This window comes from Temnothorax nylanderi, unplaced genomic scaffold (assembly GCF_030848795.1).
Source record: "Temnothorax nylanderi isolate EJ_2023f unplaced genomic scaffold, tnyl_v1.0 TNYL_tig0041_pilon, whole genome shotgun sequence".
Lineage (NCBI taxonomy): Eukaryota > Metazoa > Arthropoda > Insecta > Hymenoptera > Formicidae > Temnothorax > Temnothorax nylanderi.
In genome coordinates this window covers 371,978-392,525 of record NW_027249103.1, presented here as the reverse complement: position 1 = coordinate 392,525, position 20,548 = coordinate 371,978, and the positions used below count along the sequence as shown (strand labels likewise).

At 34.9% G+C, this 20,548-nt stretch overlaps 1 protein-coding gene across 3 annotated transcripts in view; it reads right to left on the bottom strand.

Moving 5' to 3' along the window:
• Positions 1-20,548, bottom strand: part of LOC139771532 (protein turtle homolog B) — a 235,199-nt gene that overhangs the window by 212,674 nt on the left and 1,977 nt on the right. For all 3 annotated transcript variants that reach the window (XM_071704377.1, XM_071704379.1, XM_071704380.1), the window contains exon 2: positions 14,032-14,397. In XM_071704377.1, the coding sequence (XP_071560478.1) occupies positions 14,032-14,140 (109 nt within the window). In that variant the 5' untranslated portion in view covers positions 14,141-14,397. The remainder of the gene's footprint in view (positions 1-14,031; positions 14,398-20,548) is intronic.

Here is a 20,548-nt window from a genome sequence, read left to right as displayed (position 1 = left end):
ACGCGAAACACATCTTTAATTCGCAATTTTATTTTTTATATATTAATAATGCCAAAAATGTTTTAGTTGGATTAAATATAAAGCATAATGTGTAAAGATATGATAATCTTCTTAAAATATTTACTAGTCTTATTTCGCAATTTATTGACTTCGTAAGAAGCGGAAGCGAGCTAAAGTTTGGAAATGTACGATTCTATCCCGGAGGCTGTCTAGGAGCGTTACCTTCGGTTAATCCGGCAAACGAAACGACTGGTCAAGGTAGTACATTAAGAATCCTTATGCTCGATTTCACGCGTAACGAATGAAATCGGGGTGGATAAAGTCGGCGAGGGAGAATAGAATTTATTCGCGAAAGAATTTATTTGTTGTTAGCAGCACTACGCATTAATCACGGACTTTCACAATCAAGAAAAAGCAAAAATTTAAGAAATAAGAATATCAAGCTGAAAAATGTATATCACCAATATAAAAATACCGCAATATGAACAATGAGACAAAAATGCATTTAATTCATGCGAGTCATACAGCTTAATCGTACTACGTGTGTTTCGTGACAAAAAGATATAACAATTATTACGTTTGTAAATATCAAATCTGTAAGATTTATTAATTAAAGCTGCGAAATTCATAGAAATATGTGTACAAGAATATCTTCTGTTCAAAATATTGAGACGAGAGAGACAGAGAGAAAAAACAAAGAAAGAATACAAATATATGTATGTATAAATAAATAAATAAATATATATATATATATATATATATATATATATATAAATTCATCCATTATAATGTGAATTATATCCGTAAGCAGGATGACTCGCTACTTTAAAAAATTGTAAAAGACAGTCACAGAACGGATACTCGCTTCGCTGGATCGCGGCTGATAAGCATTGTAACGTTAGATCGACTTGTAATAAGTTGTAACCCCATTCTCAACACGAAAAATCTCTTTGCTCCAGCAGAATCAAGTTGCGGCGGTTCACGGTGCAGGGAGAAAGGAAAGGGAAAAAAGGAGACGCGACATTTTTATCGCCCCGACATATAAAATGGCTCACGATCAATTGCACCCGACGATATTGAGAGGGCAAAGGAGGAATGCGGTATATACGGGTGGTGCAAGGCGAACAAGGAAAAGCGATGCTCATCGAACCTTAAAATACGCCCTTATCATATTGCCCCGTCCTGTACTAATGCCTCATCCCCCAATCGTTGTCTCCTTGTTTTCCCCCTTGTCTTCGACTTACAATTCTCCCCATTCACCTACCCACGAATCTATCACGCGGCGGTTCTACATGCAGAAACGAGACAAAAGAATGCAATTCCAACGCCGCGCCAGCGGTCGTACCATCCCGCGATTTTCCTCTTTTCGCGAAACGTACAGTGCCAAGAGCCGAGTGCTGTTCCTGAAATATTTCCAGTGTTACCGGAGGTGGGGGTTGTAGGGTGGCTGACGGTGGTGGTAGCGCGCATGCTGGCTCTCGGAGTTGGGTAGAGAGAGAGAGAGAGAGAGAGAGAGAGAGAGAGAGAGAGGGGGGGGACAGAAGAGAGGGAAAGAGGAGGGAGGGGAGAGAGAGAGAGAGAGAGAGAGAGAGAGAGAGAGAGAGAGAGAGAGAGAGAGAGAGAGAGAGAGAGAGAGAGAGAGAGAGAGAGAGAGAGAGAGAGAGAGAGAGAGAGAGAGAGAGAGAGAGAGAGAGAGAGAGAGAGAGAGAGAGAGAGAGAGAGAGAGAGAGAGAGAGAGAGAGAGAGAGAGAGAGAGAGAGAGAGAGAGAGAGAGAGAGATGAGGAACGGAAGCCCCAGAGAACTCTAACAAATTGTCATTTGCAGTGCAATACTCGTTCCGTCCGCACAATAATCCAGTGCGACGCTGGCTGGCATCGCGGGCGTCGGGAGAAAATCCTTATACAGAGCGGAAAATGCTGGGCCCCAACTAAATTAGACGCCCGTGAGATTCGGTTTCAGCAAAAGTCAGGCGTATGTCCTCACGGGAATGAACATCTTCGGCTTGGATCTCGTTAAACAATAATTTTAAATCAACGATCGCGTTGTTATATTTCTTCTCCGCTTTTTGTATATGTCTTTGACAATCTAATTTCTGATTAATAATATTGTATTCTCTACAGTTAGCACGTGTAGATCTTTTTTTTCAATTTTCTTTCTACATTGAGACATTGTTTCTTTTGACATTTATACATTTAATTGGTTAATTAAACCCTTCTACCGTCGAACCGAACAATAAACCCTCTCCTCTTCCCCCACCGTCCCCTCCACTTCGTAATAGTTCTTTCGATTCTTTGGAATGTTCGCAGGAAGGAAGCCGGGCTTGAAATCTTTTTGAGACCGAATGATTGCGCCCGAAAGGAATCCAATAAACGCACTCTATTGTTGCTGGGAACCGCGGCTAATTGCGAGGTTGGGCTTAAGACGAAGTAATATTTTTGAGAGCGAAGAATCCTCGGTGAAATATCGATGCGTCTCTATCGGAATTTTTCTTTGGTTTATAACAATTAGATTCATTCTTCTTGCATATAAGTCCGCATTTTACAAATAAAATATCTATAATCAACGGGATAGTTCGTAAACTCAACAATAAAATGTTGGAACGCGTAATCATGGGTTGCGCTATTGAAAAGAGAAGTTAAATAACAAAAACTGTTAAAAGTTGCAATTGCAAAATAATTTTATTTTAAAATGTAATGGTTTCCGCACACAGAGTGTTGAATACGAAACAAATTGGACGAACACGAAATAAAGATAAATACCATAAGTTATCCCATTTATGAAAAGAACATAAAAATACAAGAAACATATGGATTAATTGTGTTACAAATCATTCATTAAAAATAATTCCAATAAACAATTTTATAACAAGACGATTGTTCTCGTCCTTTATGTGTTTGCAATATATTTTTTATTCCAAGAAAAAAGATACTTTCCTCATTATTTATTGAAATATTATTGAAATATTATTATTTTTAATAAAAAATTTTTACGAAGTAACCATGTTCTTTTCTTAAGAATTTTGTTATCATTATAAGAAAATTCTCTTCTTAAAAAATTAAAATGTTATTGTTATATATAATATCAAACATTAAACTATTATTTTTCAGTAAATAATTAAAAAAGAAGAATGATTACGTGTGTGTTATTTACGTTAGCTTTGTGCCAACACTTTTTGTTATAGCAAGAAAATTCTAACTGGCAAGAAAATCGGGAGAATTCAATTACAAAACCGAAATGATAACTTGTCGGACATATTGGGTCGCATCTGACCTGTTTCTGCCATTTGCGAACTATGGCAAGTATGTCCGGCGTCCAAGGGTTAATGTAGAGGTCGAACTCGAAGAAAGGGGCCGTAAATTGCACTAAACGACATTGTCCGCATTCCGAAATACTCGGTCCAAAATTATTCGTTATGCGGTATGATCGAAAAGATATCAATTATTTATCAGCGTATTTTTATATTTTGTTATCGCATGAAGATGTAAAATAACTTCTGAAACTTACGCAACCAATAACTGCAAATTGTAATAGAATAATGAATAAGCAGGTCTCTCTGTATAATATAAAAAATATGCACGTATCATATAAACATTAAATTTTAATATTGATATTTACTTGTATATTTCTATACTAAAATTTCGCTATAGAAAAGTCGACTTGATATTCAAGTCATTAGTACCTGTCATTAACGGTTAATGAGGCAGAAAGTTTTAATTGTCAATCATCAACAATTTCACCTCGTATCATTTTGCGGCATGATGTATCGGGCTTTGACGTTGGCATTTGTACCATTAATGAAAATCAATTTTGCGCGAAACACCGCGAATATTATTGCGTCATAAAATAATACTCACTGTAATTCTGGATAAATCCCAATTCCATTTCCGCGACAGTACTTATCCTTTCCCGCGCTACGCTCCAAAATTAATCTCTTCTAATAAAGAAACGGAGGTAACTTCGAATTTTACCTTTGGAAATGCGCGGAAAACCGGCTCGTTGTATCGCAATCCGTGTCATGGTATCGCATCGCATCGCATATTATATTTAAAAAACGAAATTAAAAATTTCGTTATCTCCACGCGATGTTTAAAATCTTTCGGTGTTTAAAATCTTTTTAACTATTGTATCAAGAGATTCCTTCACCTTTAAAGCCATCTTATTGTTGCTGCAAGCCTTTGCTAATTGCGAGAGAGAGAGAGAAAGAGAGAAAGAAGAGGGGAGAAGGAGAGAGGGGAGAAGGAGAGAGGGGGAGAACTGGTCTTTAAAATCGATCGAATTTCAGTAGACCGCGAAACGAATGCCATAGTGACTGTAACAAGGAGATACGAAAGATCAAAGGAAGTAGAATGCGAATGCACCTGCAATCACTTGACAAGACTCTCTTTTGTGCGACGCATCTTCGAAGAGGGAAGACCCTTTTGTGGGAATGCGGGTAAGTCGTATTTAACGATATTTCTACCATTGCAATACGCTCAGAAAATCTTCAAACGAATATACTTATGACAGTTCTAAAATAGATAAATCATTCGTTGATTATCAGGCGCTGATAAACAAGTTGGATTCATATATTCTCCGTTAAATAATATACTAACAAAGAAATACCTGCAATTACTACAGTATGTAATAATAATGTATCAAAACAATTCAAATATTGAAAAAATCAAAACATAAAAGAGTTCAAAGATCCAATTAAATTCAGGTATTAGTGCGAATAATTATAAATCCTATAATAATTTTATTCGCATTATCGTCTGCCTTTAAATTCGTTTGTTTTTAAATTTTGTTATTTTTTAAAAATACGGGATATATTTAAAAATAACAAAATAATAATATATACACCGAGAGAGATGGAATTTCCAATTTAGTATAAAACTTTTGTATATTAAGTGTTGTTTCGTCCATCAATATTTAATAAAAATTTAATATATTTAATATTATAGGAAAAAATACAGTACGGTATTTGGAATGTTCAATATATCAAATTTAAATGAGTTTTAAAGCTTTATAATATAAATAATTATTAATTATTTGGTTTGCACAGTTATGCGATTATACGATTGACGACATCGCATTACTCAGCTTTACTCAGAGACAAGCAACTCGAGTTTATGACGTTCCCTTTGTGAAATGTTAAGCAATCTCGCGCGCGGGCTCGAATACGCTTATGCGGAAAATTAGTGGCACTAAAAAGCTGCGACATCGAATGAAGATTCCATTACAACTCGCGAGAGTCGGCGAGAGGGAGAACCGTCGGAGAATGTATATGTGTGACGCGAAATAATTTCCTCCCAGAATAGCCTGAAGTGCACATTATATACGAAAAGAAAAAAGCTCTTTCGATGCGGCTCGGCATACCGCCGAGAGGAATTCGATAAACGCGGCGTATTGTTATTACAAATGTTGGCTAATTGTAATTGAGAGGACATACACGACCCGCGAATTGAAATCTTTATGATCGATCGGAATGCGCGCGACGACAGCGGGCTTTAACGGTGATATGCGCGATGCAATGCTCGTTTTGTAGTAAAACTGCAACGCGAAATAATTGATCGGCGGCGCCGCCACCGCCGCCGCGCATTCGCGGTAATTAAAAACATTTTATTTGCATTCTAAATGTTACTTTTGGTTTTATTTTGTGGACTGCATGTTGCGCGACGACGGCAGCGGCGGCGGTACGGTGTGGCGCCAAAATTCCCGTCGCTTGGTCGTTCGATTCGCGTAACCATTCAATTCTTTCTCGCTGTAAAAGCTAAATAAAACCCGACGTTTTAAAGACTTCAGTGGCATTTTCAAAATTCCGAAATGCTCTTGACCGTTTTTAAATGGAAATTATTGCGCTTGTGAATTATTCGGCTCTTCGCAGTTGCGCGCGCATCGTGAATTTTAGCCACTATTTTGCGAAACGTTAGATGTTATATATCTCACATGCGTTTCACATTCTTCCTCCTCTGCAGAAAAATAAACTAAAAGTCTTCAAATGCACGTATTAATTTTTACGTAAAAGTGATATGAAAATGTGTACGCGGCGTATGTTGTTATTGATGCATAAAGTTGCATCGCATTATTATCATTTCATTTGACAATTGCTGCATGGAGAAACTCATTAACCTGTTCAATGATTACTCACGAATACATCAATTGGACAAATTGGAGAATTTATAGTCGCACGAGATTTATCATGAGATATTACGAAAATCGAAATACCATAATTAGTCGTCACGCGACACCATTAATAAACTATGTAATGTGATCAAACCAATTTAACCGTGTATTTTCGGATTATAATGGTGTTGGGATTATTATCGCTCCTGAGTCTAAATTTTCTACTGGATCCAGTATGTCAACAAATATATATATAAGGCCATATTGATTCTCTCATCAATATATATAAGGCTGCGGTCCACTTGACGCTACAAATGCTTTGAAGCGTTCTTCTTCTCCTTCTTTCTTCATTGAAAGAAAAGAGAAGAGGAATGCTTCGAAGCATTTGTAGCGTCAAGTGGACCGCAGCCTAAGTATAAAAATAAGCAGACGTGTCTTTAAAAAAGATTACATTTTTCTTTGTTGTAATAAAATTAGAAACAAATTTTCGCAATTTAGAAGCTATTCAGTTATAAAAATATTCATCAAGATATCATCAATTTCAATGCAAGTTAAAAAAATCCATATTCTTAAATCGATATTCTTAAAATATACCGCTGCTTTACAAGTTAGTGAAGCAGCGGTATATAAACAGTTAAATACCGAAATATTTCAACTATTCTTTTATTTGTAACTTATAGATATATGATGAAGGTAGGTATGATTTACGATGTTGTTTTACAAAGAATAAAAAATCAGACGATTCGCGCAATCGAGGCGTTGTCGGGTAACATGTTAGTCGGATCGATCGGAAATGTCTTTCTATCAGGCACCGGTTGGCAAGTAGTCAAGGGAAACGGTTTACGGGTTATAAAACTACGCCTTGTATAAACTGCAACCGTGATTGGTCGTCTCGCTTTTGTGATATACAGTCTACGACATTAACCACTCAAATGATACCCTGAAACTAGGCGCATAGAGCTATATTCTCGTTTACACCGCAAGTTCGTCCTATAACTTATCTCGTATCATCTTTTTTATTGACTTCCCGATACGACCTCCCAAAATTTTATAAAAAATTCAATGACAATTTTGCTTTACTTACGACTGAATACGGTTTGTATTCAAAAACAGAATTTCTATATTTTAGAATATCAAACAGAATTTGTAATTTAAATATTAGTCGCAAGAATATGGCTGCGGTCCATATATAGAGCGCTGAAAGCATCCCTCTATCTTCGTTTGATATTCGATGTGCAACGAAGACAGGAATGATGCTTACAACGCTGTGAGCGTGAATCGGACCGCAGCCTATATTAATGTGTAGTCTTGGAAATAGAAAATTGTATGACACGTAATAATTTTTTTCCAATATTTCCGTTAAAAAAGCAATTTTAAATCGATAAAAAATTTATACATGAAAGGTAGCTCGCTTAGGATACAAAATATTATAAAGCGAAACTATAAAAAGTTTAGATCTCATTGTTCAGATCTGTCTGTACAGATCGATTTACGGCGAAATGTAGCATGTAGCTAGAAATAAAAATTGGCCGTATGAACCGCGATAATAATACATGCTAAAAAAAGTAATCTACTAATTCCCTTTTCTTTGAAATTTAACACAACACTCGACGCTCACACTCGGTAGGTACACCTAGTGCGAACGGCAAAAAGCTCGTTCTGTCGCGAAAGCTTCCGCGCGTAAACAAACGTTAGCCGCATCGAGTTGATGCTTCTATCCCAACTTTCCTCTCGGCTCTTTTTACCGACGTGTTGGCACCCCGTATACTTCGATTTTCTCGCGACTTTTCATCGTTCCCAACGGTCTCATCGGCGCGAATCAACGAACCGTGTACCAGCACGATTTTACTTATGTTACGTTGTGCAAATCAAGTGGTTTGCAAATGATTGATAGCCGCGTATAATCGCTATCTTTGACGCACGCATCAAATATCTTGTTATTCAAACGACCCAGTTTTCTCCTCTTTCAGTAGAAAACGATTTCGACTGTTCCTCTCTGATTTTTATGGACTTCATACATGTCAGCTCAAAATAGGAGAAAAATACACTTTTTTTTAAACGTTTCAACTTGGAATATTTGATTTCTTCTGATCAAATATCATCAAACTATGTAAAGTAAAAATGCTTCACAAATTTTTTTCCATTGAAATAATATTGAAAGTATCTTGTAATTATACATGAAGCGGTTTTAACGTTGTAAAACTTTTATTCAACAAATTTTGATAATTTCAAAATAGCGTTTTACTCACTAAATCTGCAAATGAGCATATAGTATAAAACGTATCTCTTATATATGTTTTCGCTTATCCTGTAATATATTTGAGCTTATAAGAAGATTAGAAGAGGAATGAGTTTTTACAGTTTCTTTTTCCTTATTATGTTCCTTTCGCATTTTTATATAAACGTAACATTCATTGAAATATTTCAATTAGTAATCAACGAATACTTACGATATACTTTGTGTATATGTAAAACTTTAATATGACAATAATTTATGTCGAAATGCGTATATATTCTTCGCTATACAGGAAAATAAATTTGCGCGCACTAATGGAAAATATGTTATGCAGTATATAATGCCAAATTTCGCGGTTGCCAAACAAGCAAAGTTGCATTCAAACAACGAGTTTTTGCCGACGTGAAACGCGACATGTATTTTACTTCCGCAAGCTGACCTACTAATCTAAGAATTAATTAAATCTGCTGTGCCGGCAAGATTTCATTTCGTGTCTGTAATTCTTCGTGTACATTGTTCGTATAATTCACCTCACACATGATTATTTGGCAAAGATACGAAAATTGTATATGGAACGTTGCAGAATTTTAGAACTTTATTATCTCAGTTCGTTATTCGAAATGTTATTGCAATATTAAAAAATATATTATTTACACTTACCTTTATACGTTTGATATAAATTGTATATATTCTTATGTATAAATAAATATATATATACATATATATTTAAACAAAATCTTGTAAAGTTTATTTTATAGATACTAAGAAAATAAAGCTTTATAAATATTCGAATTCAATTCAATTTGCTGTTTTTATGTTACGATTGTTACGTAGCTTCTTGATTTCTAAACCTTTTGAATCTGCCGACATTATTTATAGATAGTATTGTGAATTTGGCATTCTAAATCTTCGAAAATGTCCATTTACTTTAAAATTCGCTTTTAAAACCTCAGTATTTTAAATTTCTAAAAATCTTAGAGTTTCTTTATGTTCCACTTCTACTTACTCATTTATCTCTCATTGGGAATCCTTTACTTAAATCCTATTCGAAATAATCTGTTCATACTACCACTGGGCTGCCGGTTCATGAAATATGTATTAAAAGTGCCGTGATGCCGGTATACAAATTAACTCAGCTGCCTCAATTTAAAAAGAAAAACGCGGGGACGACGTATCTCATTTGGTTGACGCGTCCTCGCATTCCCCACGGAAACGCCTCGCTCGAAAACTTTCCCGAAGAATCCGACGTAGCGACGTCTAATGCATCTTGACGCGCGTTTCACGAGGAAAATGCGGAAAAACTGTGCAAGCACTGAATGTCGACAAATTCAACCTTCAGGCGGTGAGATCGTGACAAAAAGTCAGATTGGCAAATAACAATGTTCTCATCGAGATTACACAAGAATCAATTTTTCAAGTTTCTTTTGTCATATCTTTTTTCAAGTTGTGAATTGTTGATATCATGTAGTTAAAACAATAGAAAAAATGTCCGAGAATATCCTATAATTTATTAAAATATAAATTTCAAATTTTTAAACTTTAATTGGATAGGTATCTCTGGAATATTTAATTTTTTTAAATAAATAAATATTGTAAGTAAAGTTGAAAAGTTTTAATATTTTAAAGCTTGGGAGAGTGATATTAAAATTGTTAAAATTTTATATATAAAAGATTATTAACATTATAGTAGTTGATGAATTTTATGTGCATTAAGATGATTTTAAACTTAAAAAACATAAAAATGTTTTGAGGAAAGTTTAAAAATATTCACAAATCATAGACGCATACTATCACACGAGATCACAATTAAGTGCAATCAATATTTCACAGCATTTCAATCATTCAATTTAGAATATTTAGATTGATATCATATCACACAGTTTTCGAGGGCTATATTTATAGCGATGGGTTTCAAATTTCACCGACTAAGTACCTACCCTTTTTATCAACCTTTACCTAAACGTGTATAAACTTTTGTCCCATAATTAAAAGATTACCATAAAAAACGAAGCTGCTTTGCTGCCAATGTATTCGGCAGTCAAGTAATTTACGAACCAGAATGCTCCAAACATGAGGTAATACGCGTACGTATATAACAAAAGAGGAAACTTTGATGAAATGCGAAAAGACTTCGAGCAGTTTTAGAAACGTATGAATAAATCATTTCCGAGTTGCGACGAGAGCTACAGCATGATACGTTGCGATCTTTCTTGCGAGTTCTTGTAAAAATCGGAATTATATAAAACGACATAAAGGTTAGAATTTACTAATTTCGATGCCTTTCAATATATTAATAAATTAATATATTATGAAATTAATAAAATGTCTAATTTCAGATTTATAAAAGTCTGTATAAAAATCATATTTCTTATAATCTGCCAAAAAAAAACAGACTTCGCATTTTTCATTTCATTAATCCTCCAAAAAAGGGCAAGCTCAATATTAACTTTTCGCAATAGAGTCAAGTCACATTTGCCAGTCACATTTTATACTTTGTTCTTCGCGATTTTAATCAATTATCGAAATGTTTGGAGCCAAGTGGCTTACTCGTTTAATTAACTGTCGGAGTAAACCCTCACGACGTTCTCTCACTTTACGCTTCGAGTAGCCGTAATTACTTCCGTTTCGCGCTCAACATTAAATAAAACATACTTGCCGTCGTTTAATAGCACAACCAAGTACGAGTAAAATTACTTGACTACACATTGATTTCGCGTAGGTTATTTTCTTGTTGTTGCTGTTTTTGTTGTTGTTGCGAGGACTACTACTAGAGATCCCCGATCGGATGGTAAATATTTAAACGCGAAACGAATCTGACTGCGTCCAAGTCGTTTGCTGACGTTGCAATCACGTTGAGCTTTAAATGCGAGGTCGTCTGAGAAATTAACTTGCGGTGATTTGGAGCAATTCAACTGTAGAATCAGCATCAATTCGTAAAATTATTACTGTGAGAAATTAATACATAAAATATTGAATATGCAGTAATTGTAAGTAGCAATATTGCGAAATTAATATCGTGAAGTCTCTTTACAATGATATATATATTTCAAGTTAAGAGTATATATGTTTAAATTAGGAGTATCATTGTAATAAAGTTTTACAAATAAAATTTAGAAATTATTATTACTATTACAAATCCTATAAGATATCTGATTCTGTAGAATGCATATTCGTATCGTTTGTATCAACTTTTAGTTGAGACACAGCAATCAAGAAAAAATTAATTACAAATAATTACTTTTTTCTCGATTACATTAAAGATACAATCTATCTATGATAAGTCTAATCTATCAATCTATAATAATCCCAGTTTCGACAGTGATTTATTAGCAAGAAATACGGGGCTATGTCTCGAGGAGTGACGATGTAATTTCACTGGAGAAGAGGGACAGAGCAGTCCGTCGCGCATTTTCTTTTCGCATGCAGCGTGGCGCCCGGCCTTGATGGTCCACGAAATAACGGCGACATGGCGATCTCGTTAAAGCCGCGGTGTGTAAAATGGGTTAAAAACCCCTCATTTTCACGCCCGAGGGACGAAATTACGCGGCCGGAATACCCGGTGGCTTTTGTCACCGGGTGATTCAATTGCCACGTTACCAACAAAAGTATACGTCGCTTTGTCCACGTATACACAAAGCGACGTTGCCCCGTGAAAATTGGAATAATGTCCGACTCGCAAAGAGCCCGGGCACGTGCCTTCTTACTCATCCATGTAAAGAAAGTAGGAATTATTATAAAATATGTATGTAGATACTTTTTAATAATCCCCTCTCGGAGGATTCCCTTAACATTTCTAAGTTTCATTTTGTTCCAATTTTCACGGTCGTATAGAGTGAAACCCATTAACGAAAAAAGATGATATAAGGTTTCGTTGCTGGACGCGTTATTATATAATCTTATTTATTTGTAATAAGGAAAATTTTTTAAGTTTATATTAATTACATTTAAATATTTCACTGTCTGATCGGAAATCTTTATCAAAGATTCTCGTAATAATCCTTGCAACAACGACAGCAAGAAAATAACCTAGTTGAAATCAGAATGTAATCAAGCAATTTTATTCATACTTGGACGCACGGCTAAATAACGTCAAATGTATTTAAAAAAAATTTTCAAATTTTAGAATTATAAAACTTAACATAAATTACTTCATTTGTATGACTGCACTTATTCAGTATACTTAATTAAATATATAGATTTATGTATCTTAACTATTTATCGTTAAAAATAAAAAAATGTGGATAATGTATCATTCAAAATATTTAAAATGTATCTCGTCATATATTCGCAGATATTTAAATTGCGAATTAGTCTAATACTATCAAGAGAGTAGTAATACAAGTGTCGGAAACGATATAGATAGATTAAGTTCTATAATACTGTTTTCGAACTGCGCGTAACAACCAGTGGAGTAATAATTCTCCATCAGTACTATCTATTAACAAGACTGATAGATTTGCTCAATACACACGACACACAGCGAGACACTCGATTGTGTTAAAACGATCACGTATTCAGCGATCGATATTTACTCCTTTAAAGTACGATATAGTAAACTTCTATAAATTCTATCTCGATACATACGCGAGTTACGCAATAGTACAGTGATACCGATTTACATTTTACGGAATTTTATCTTGCGTACGCAGTTATCGATTCACCGTGTGTATCTAGGTTTTTACAAACATACTAATATTATATTAGGATTATTATGATTGCCGTGACGTTTGGTAAATGCTGTAATACTCCATACTCCATCTCATGAAAAGTGTCAATCAATAAAAATGTATGAAACATAGAAACAGTATTCTCCGTTATTTAACTCCTCGGAAATGCGTATAACCATACCACAAATTCAATCTCGTGTCTGGCTGCATCGATATGATGTAACAACCGATGATGTAACAACCGATCGTATTCATATTACCGATATATATTGGAAAAAAGTGTGTTTCGTGAATGCACGATATTCGTCTGTTTTCCAAACTGTACCCCAAGCTTTTACCGAAAATTGAATTCTGTCGCGGATATGTTCGAGTTAACGCACCATATCGATATTAATGGAAAGTCGTGTTTTCTGCTTTCCTCAAGAATAATTGATCAAAGAACATATTGGATATTTATTGGTCTCGGAAATGTTGGAACAATCAAGACAAAATTCGAAATAAAGTCTATCAGTTGTAGACAGCCGATGACTCCGCTTTAGTGGAACTAGTTCAGTTTTATTTAGCAATTGCATGAAGTGCTGATATTACAATATCAATTGAGTGCATTTTGTTTTTACGTTAAGTGTATTTGATTGTATTGTTGTTAATTAACTATTCGTATTTTCGTTTATCTAATGTACATTAATATAAAATAAATCTACGTTGTTCAATTAACACTCCACTTTCCAGGAAATAAACATATCATAAATGTCACTCGAGATGTTTAATTATATTACATTTTTTAATTTCATCATTGCTGATACACGTTGTATGATACAATTTGTATATATATTAAATGTATACAAATCTCTTTAAATATTCAATTATATTCTGTATTGAAATTTAATTGTAATTTTGTTTTTTCTCTTAGTCCAATATATAATATTTCGGTTTTTTTACAAGAAATGTTTTTCCAACTTTAACGACCATTAAATATCCTTCGTTCCATACTCAATTAGCTATAGATTATTTAAACTGGCACTCACCGATTTCCTGATTGGTTATCCTGGCATGGCAGCTGCTGCAAGCGTAGAGTAGAAGCGTGAGAAGTGACGCGAGAGATCCAAGGGGGGTGGCCATCTCATCTCGAAGCATCTCGACGCCCCGACGTCACGTCACGTCACGTCACGTCACGTCACGTCACGTCGCGTCGCGTCAACTCGTGTCAGCGACACACTTGCCCCGCTCTTCGCTTCCTTTTTACAACACCCGTCGTCTTCTGCCCCCTCAACGAGAATCGCGAACCAGGACCCAGGCACTCTTGGAAGCACTTTCCGCGACTCAAATTCTCATCGTCGAACTTTCCCTCCACAAATTCTTCTTATTCGCCAGCTGATTTTTCCTCGTCAAACCTTCGAACACACAACCATTAATATATTGAAATCGTCAATAAATCACAAGAACCGTGATTACATGCGCCAACTTTCTTCTTTCTTTATTCTTTACTTCAAGGCCATACTCTACTGCCTATACCCTTTTGTAGAGAAAATTGAGACAGAGAATATGGAGTAACCCTTAACAAACTGAATTTTTATTTTAAGTAGGAATGATAAAAAAAAGCATTATGCATGGAAAATTGTTATGGAACCAACAGTTTTAGAATGGCAAATAAATTTATATTATGTTTATATAATACAACGTTGGCGAATGTAATATGAAAAATAAATCATGTATATCTTCCCTTGGAGATTTGTTCAGAAACGTCAGTAAAGTAATCTGTTCTTATCATATTCTGCTTCTCTATTTATAATACGTTGAGCGAACAAATACAGGTTAAAGGGAGACAACAAATCGTTAACTTGGGGGTAATCCAGACTTTGGATAATCCAGACTGTGCAATCTGGCTTTAAGCGTATCTCAAACCGGAATTAGATTGATCCCGAGATGCATTACTTTGGTTTAGCGTAAAACAAATAAATAAAATTTTTTAATTTAGAGAAAAGATCAATTTTCTTAGATTCGTGTATCGAAATAGAAAATAAAGCAATCCTTGCAGAAATTGAGTTCTTTTTGGTTTTGCAAAATATAAATATTGCACTTTCTGTATTATGAGGCCGAAATGATTTTGTTTGCGAAAGACAATTATCGTGTTAATTGTTTGGTAAGTAATTAACGCTCAAACTGGACACGCAAATTTATCACCTGCCAAACATCATTTACTTTCTAATCTAGAATTTGCTCGCGAGCAAAGCGTAACGCTTGACACCGCGATTTCGGAAAATTGCGACCCTTGCAAATGTAACGTGCGAGCTCGCGTTACCCATTTCGCGTAAACGCCCTTATGGCTCTCTCTCTCTCTCTCTCTCTCTCTCTCTCTCTCTCTCTCTCTCTCTCTCTCTCTCTCTCTCCTCTCTCTCTCTCTCTCTCTCTCTCTCTCTCTCTCTCTCTCGAATTCTATTCTGCTGATTTTCCTTTCTCACCTGTAACGAAACGCACGCAATTCCAATGGCAGTTGCTCCTGCCGCTCAAACTCTCTCGATAGCTGACAGTGGTACATTCAGCGTAATCACGCTGCTGTTTCCTTCTCTCTTTCCCTTTTTTTCAAAAAAATACCTGCGCATCCGGAAAAAATGTTGACTCTGCTTCCACCGTTTTCGCGAAATATTTTTTTGCATCCGTTCCTACAGGAACAGAAGAGAGGGGAAGAGGGAGCGAGAGAGAGCGAGGTGGGAAAATATTTCATCCGGCGATTGCAATTGCTTCCGCCGCGGATAATTCGACCGACAAAAATCCGGGAAGATAAAAAAATATGCACAGTCCTAGCGCACGCTTGTATCCACCGTGATGACAAGAACGTGTTTCTTGTTTTTCGAGTTTTTGATGCACGCGCGACAGGCCTCGTCGATTGTGACACACAGCGCACCGAGGCGTGGCGCTTAAATATCGCGATTGTCGTTTAATCGAGTTACGTGCCCCAGTTATTATTTTATTTACCGATCGGTCGCGCAACAAGTTTATTTCCGGATACTTGCCGTAGCTGCCGCTGTTATCACCCTTGTTATATCGTGACTCGTGCGTTCATATCGTGATATATCGCGTCGTCGATTCCATTAATTTCGATATAAGAATGCGCTCTTCGATCGACATTCTTTTTAGAAAAAGTACCAAAGTAATGTATCTACAGCGTAATACGTATATACTTTTTACTTTGTTTTTCTTAGAAAGGAAAATAACGTTTCTTGTTCGAAACAAAAGACATTTTTATAGGAAAAAAAGTTATTTTGGATAAAGACTCCTCTCATATATTATTTCTGATTACGAAGATAGTATTACGAAATTCGCTAGAAGAAGAAATCCTAACGCATTAAAACTTGCAAGTCTCAACGGTATTCACAAAGGACTATCTTAAAAAGTAGTGAAAGTTTTTCAATACCAATTGAAGTAAATTATCAGGGGACACATTTCGCAGGATGGTCTACTATTATCTACAGTACGGTTACTTGGGAAATTACAAATACTTAAAAAATGTAAAGCCGCGCATAAACGTAAGACTGTTTTTAAATTGACGCACTTTGCGTTAATTAAAATATATCTATCGAAACCGTAATTGTACTTTTACAGTTGTAAAACATGTTACTTTAACAAGTTCACAAATACGAAAGAAATACAAACCGAGAATGAGAAAGTAATGTCGAAAGAAAATTACTCGTTTCCTAACAAAGAACAAATACTTAACGGATTGTTATACACTTTGCAATGTAAACTACTAAATAAAAATTGGAAAATCAGATTGAAAAATAGGTGCAGTAGATATACGAATAATCCAGTTGTAATGTTTTTCAAATATGCAATGTTATCGGACTGTCATTTACTTGAAACAAAAGTCCGGTGCAAAAGCAGAAGTAATATTTTATAATAATTATAAGCACACAATGCTATTTAAAATGCCACGTATACAATTAGCAAGAGGTATTTATAAATACTTTAAATCGAATGGCTTAATTCGATATCGCTCGATAAACAACTGCGCCTTTAATTACTTTTCGCGGGTGAGACTTGGAGAAATATAAATAATTAATTTCTCCCATCGCCTCTCTCCGCTCAAGTATCTAACGAAGCAAAAAATAGCATCAATTTTCAGAATGGATGAGTAAACAAACGAGCGAGCGAACGAGCAAGCGAGAAGAGCGCGTATCGAAGGATGTGCTGTGCATCGTCCGAGAAATTGCAATGTAAAATTGTAAAATTGCAAGCGAGCAGTATCGGGCCGTTTAATTCGAGACTAATTAACGGTTCAATCACGTCCCACGCGCAGATATCGCGAGGGACCTGGTAAATTACGATTCATTATTCCACATCGTACATAGTCTATATAAAAGAAGTGCCCGGACAGTTCCATTCGGGAGTTAAACCGCTAACTGAAAATTTGTGCACACTAATTCCGCAATATCCGAACATTTCCACTAGTAGAGACGATGGACCAAAATAGAATCCCATTTTATCTTCAGTATTATATGAAATTCCAATATAGTAAATGTATGTAACGATACATTAATTTTTAAAAAATTTAATCTAGCTCACTCAGATAAAATAAAGATGATAGACATAAGAATCTATATAAATCAACATGAAAATTTTATCTTAACTGAAAGTTGTGAAACATAATAAAGTAAAAGTATTATTGTAGTTTTATAGATATATTTTTAAAAATAATAAACTTTATATAAAATAATAAATATTTTTAAAAATTATAATTGACTGATATTTTTACATGTGTAGACACTGCAGACATTCAAATTTGGAACATTTTAAAGTTCGAATAATCATAATCGACAAATCGACAAAAGCATGAAGGTAATATTAGATAATCTATCAAGAAAATTATTAAAAAAGAATTTTTTTAATTCTCTACTGTGTGTAGTATACAGGCAATTTAGCTTATTTGATGCCTTTATTCTAGGAAACTAACGAAACTGGAACACTAACAAAATTTAAACACTAACAGTATCTCGCTAAAAAGTTCAAGATATTTGTATATGAATATAAAAACCAGTTTAAAAATGCTACTCACACAATGGTTTAGTAGTCGAATAAAAATATAGAACTTGTAATATCTCTACCACAAATGAAAACATTTCGTGTCATAATAATAATAGAACAATACTCCATTATTACGATATGAAACGTTTCCAGTTACAATTCCCTCAATTTATATTTATTTCCATCAACTTTTTCTATATTTATAACATACCATCGTATATATTGTGTGTGTATATCATATACGTACAAATATATGTATATATACTATATTTTATTTAAACTTTTAATTTTACATCAAAATATTCGTTATATTTGTCTAATACGACAACGTACCGGAAGAAACATGTGAGTTAAATTTTCTCAGCAAGAGGACATTCATAATTAATGGCGTAATTGGTTCGTCGAAATCACGGTATGAATTAGACATATCACGATGCAAAATACCAGAGGTCCTTAGGACAGATCGCGACCAAAATCCCTCGATGAAACAGCATAATGTCAGGAATGTAATCGCCTACAGCCATCAGAGATCTCCATGTAAATGCATCGACGCACCTATCAGTAGAATTATTCGGTGGTTATCCGCTCGGAGGATCGAGGAGGTCGAGCCCTAACCATCTTCTCTGTGCTATGATCTCTACACGCTTACAAACGTACTGGATTGACAATAGATGAATTTAATGACCGCGAGAATTTCGTTTCGCTGCGTATGCGATAATATCGTGACGTTCTCATTACGCGATTCCCGTCTCGTATTAGATCAAATTATATTTGTCTTCTTCTCATTAGATATTCTAATTAAATTAATTTTATTGAGATTTGATGCAAATTCAATAATTCAGTGCAATATTAAACATGGAATTGCGAACTGTGCGAGGAGATTCGTGACATGTGATGTGATTGATGTGAAATGTACTAATGTGAATTAGTGAATCAAATCAATAAAAATGATGCAAATATTTCATATAAGCAAAAATATATTTATTTTAAAGTTAAAAGATGAAACGAAAGTATATTCTACATTTTTCCTATAAATAATTCTACTTTTATTATAAAATTGATGTGAATTTTGTACGTGAAGTATTTATGAATGTAATTGTTACGGGAATATAGATAGATATTAATTTTCCTACCAATATATAAAGAATTACAATTCATACTTTCTATCATTTATAACCTTTCACGTTCTCTAAAACTTCTTATCAGTGAAGATTAAACTTAAAGTAAATGCTTCAATGTCTCATTTATACGTTTTGAAGTCTGGCTTCTATAAATAAGAGCGAAAGAATTTGCTTTACTTTATCCATAATCCAATGTGCAGAATATATTTAATTTAATCAAATTTAATTCCTTCCGTTTAATCGAATCGATCACCAACCCAAATCATAATTTGTCATTTTAACTTTTAACCAAATAACTTCTTTAATAAAATGTTAAAAAATATTCTCGATCTTACTGAAACTAATAGTAGTAAAAGTTCGGCAATAAATGCACAAATACTTGCGTATTAATTCATTTATCAAACAAAATAGACTTATATCTTATAGCACAAAAAATATAATTAATAATAAAAAGTAACTATTACTTATTTAATATATTACAAGTAGTTTTCAACTAAAACTACTAAAACCAAACCTATCAAGCCAGGCAAAATTATATTGAATCTGCCTTTTAAATCCTCGGAAAAAAAGTATAAATAGTTAAAAAGGCGCATATGATTTCAATTCGATGGTATCGTATTCCGGCAAATCGCATCAAACATCAAGGCGTGCCGATTGATATATCGGGAAACGAATTAGATTTAAAAATAATACGATAAAAAAGGGACGGATCAGCGGTTTCATTCAGGATCTTCGTATCCCCAACAGGGGTATAATTTCTAACGTGACGCGTCGGCTTTTTATAGAAGATTCTTTCATCTTTCCGATCACAAAGGCATAAATTGTTTTCGTGACTGGCAACGCGCGTCCTTTTCGAGAAAATTGCCAGTCAACGAGTGACAAGCACCCAATTTAAGTCCCATGTAATATGTCTGTGAAACTGTTCCTCCGCATTATCGTGTCCGATTGATCGTTACATAGCACGCGAACTACCGTCGCTCCCGAAAGGAACCTTCTACGAAGAGGGATCCCTGCGAACGCGCAGATTTAACATGGAAATTTCGCAAAGATTAAAATTCTTCTTGCAGCGAAGTGCGAATACACCGCTGCGAAGTCGCTCCAGCCGATGCTCGCGCGCCATCACGCGACGCCGCGCCGTGATGGACGAGATGCATATTTATTCTCGAAATCGCATATGATTTATGATACGCGAGGCGCCAAGTGTCAAGAAACAATGTGACACGATTCAAACTAATTCGGAACTATGTCGTACGGAAAGTCTCGGGGCGCGCGATATTAGTTTCACTTCATATTCATATGCATAATGATGTGAATATTGTAATACAATTTTATTGCCACTCATAAATATTTTAGAGAACTGCGCCGTTACACGGCAAAGCAGGAAATATGACTCGATATTTCC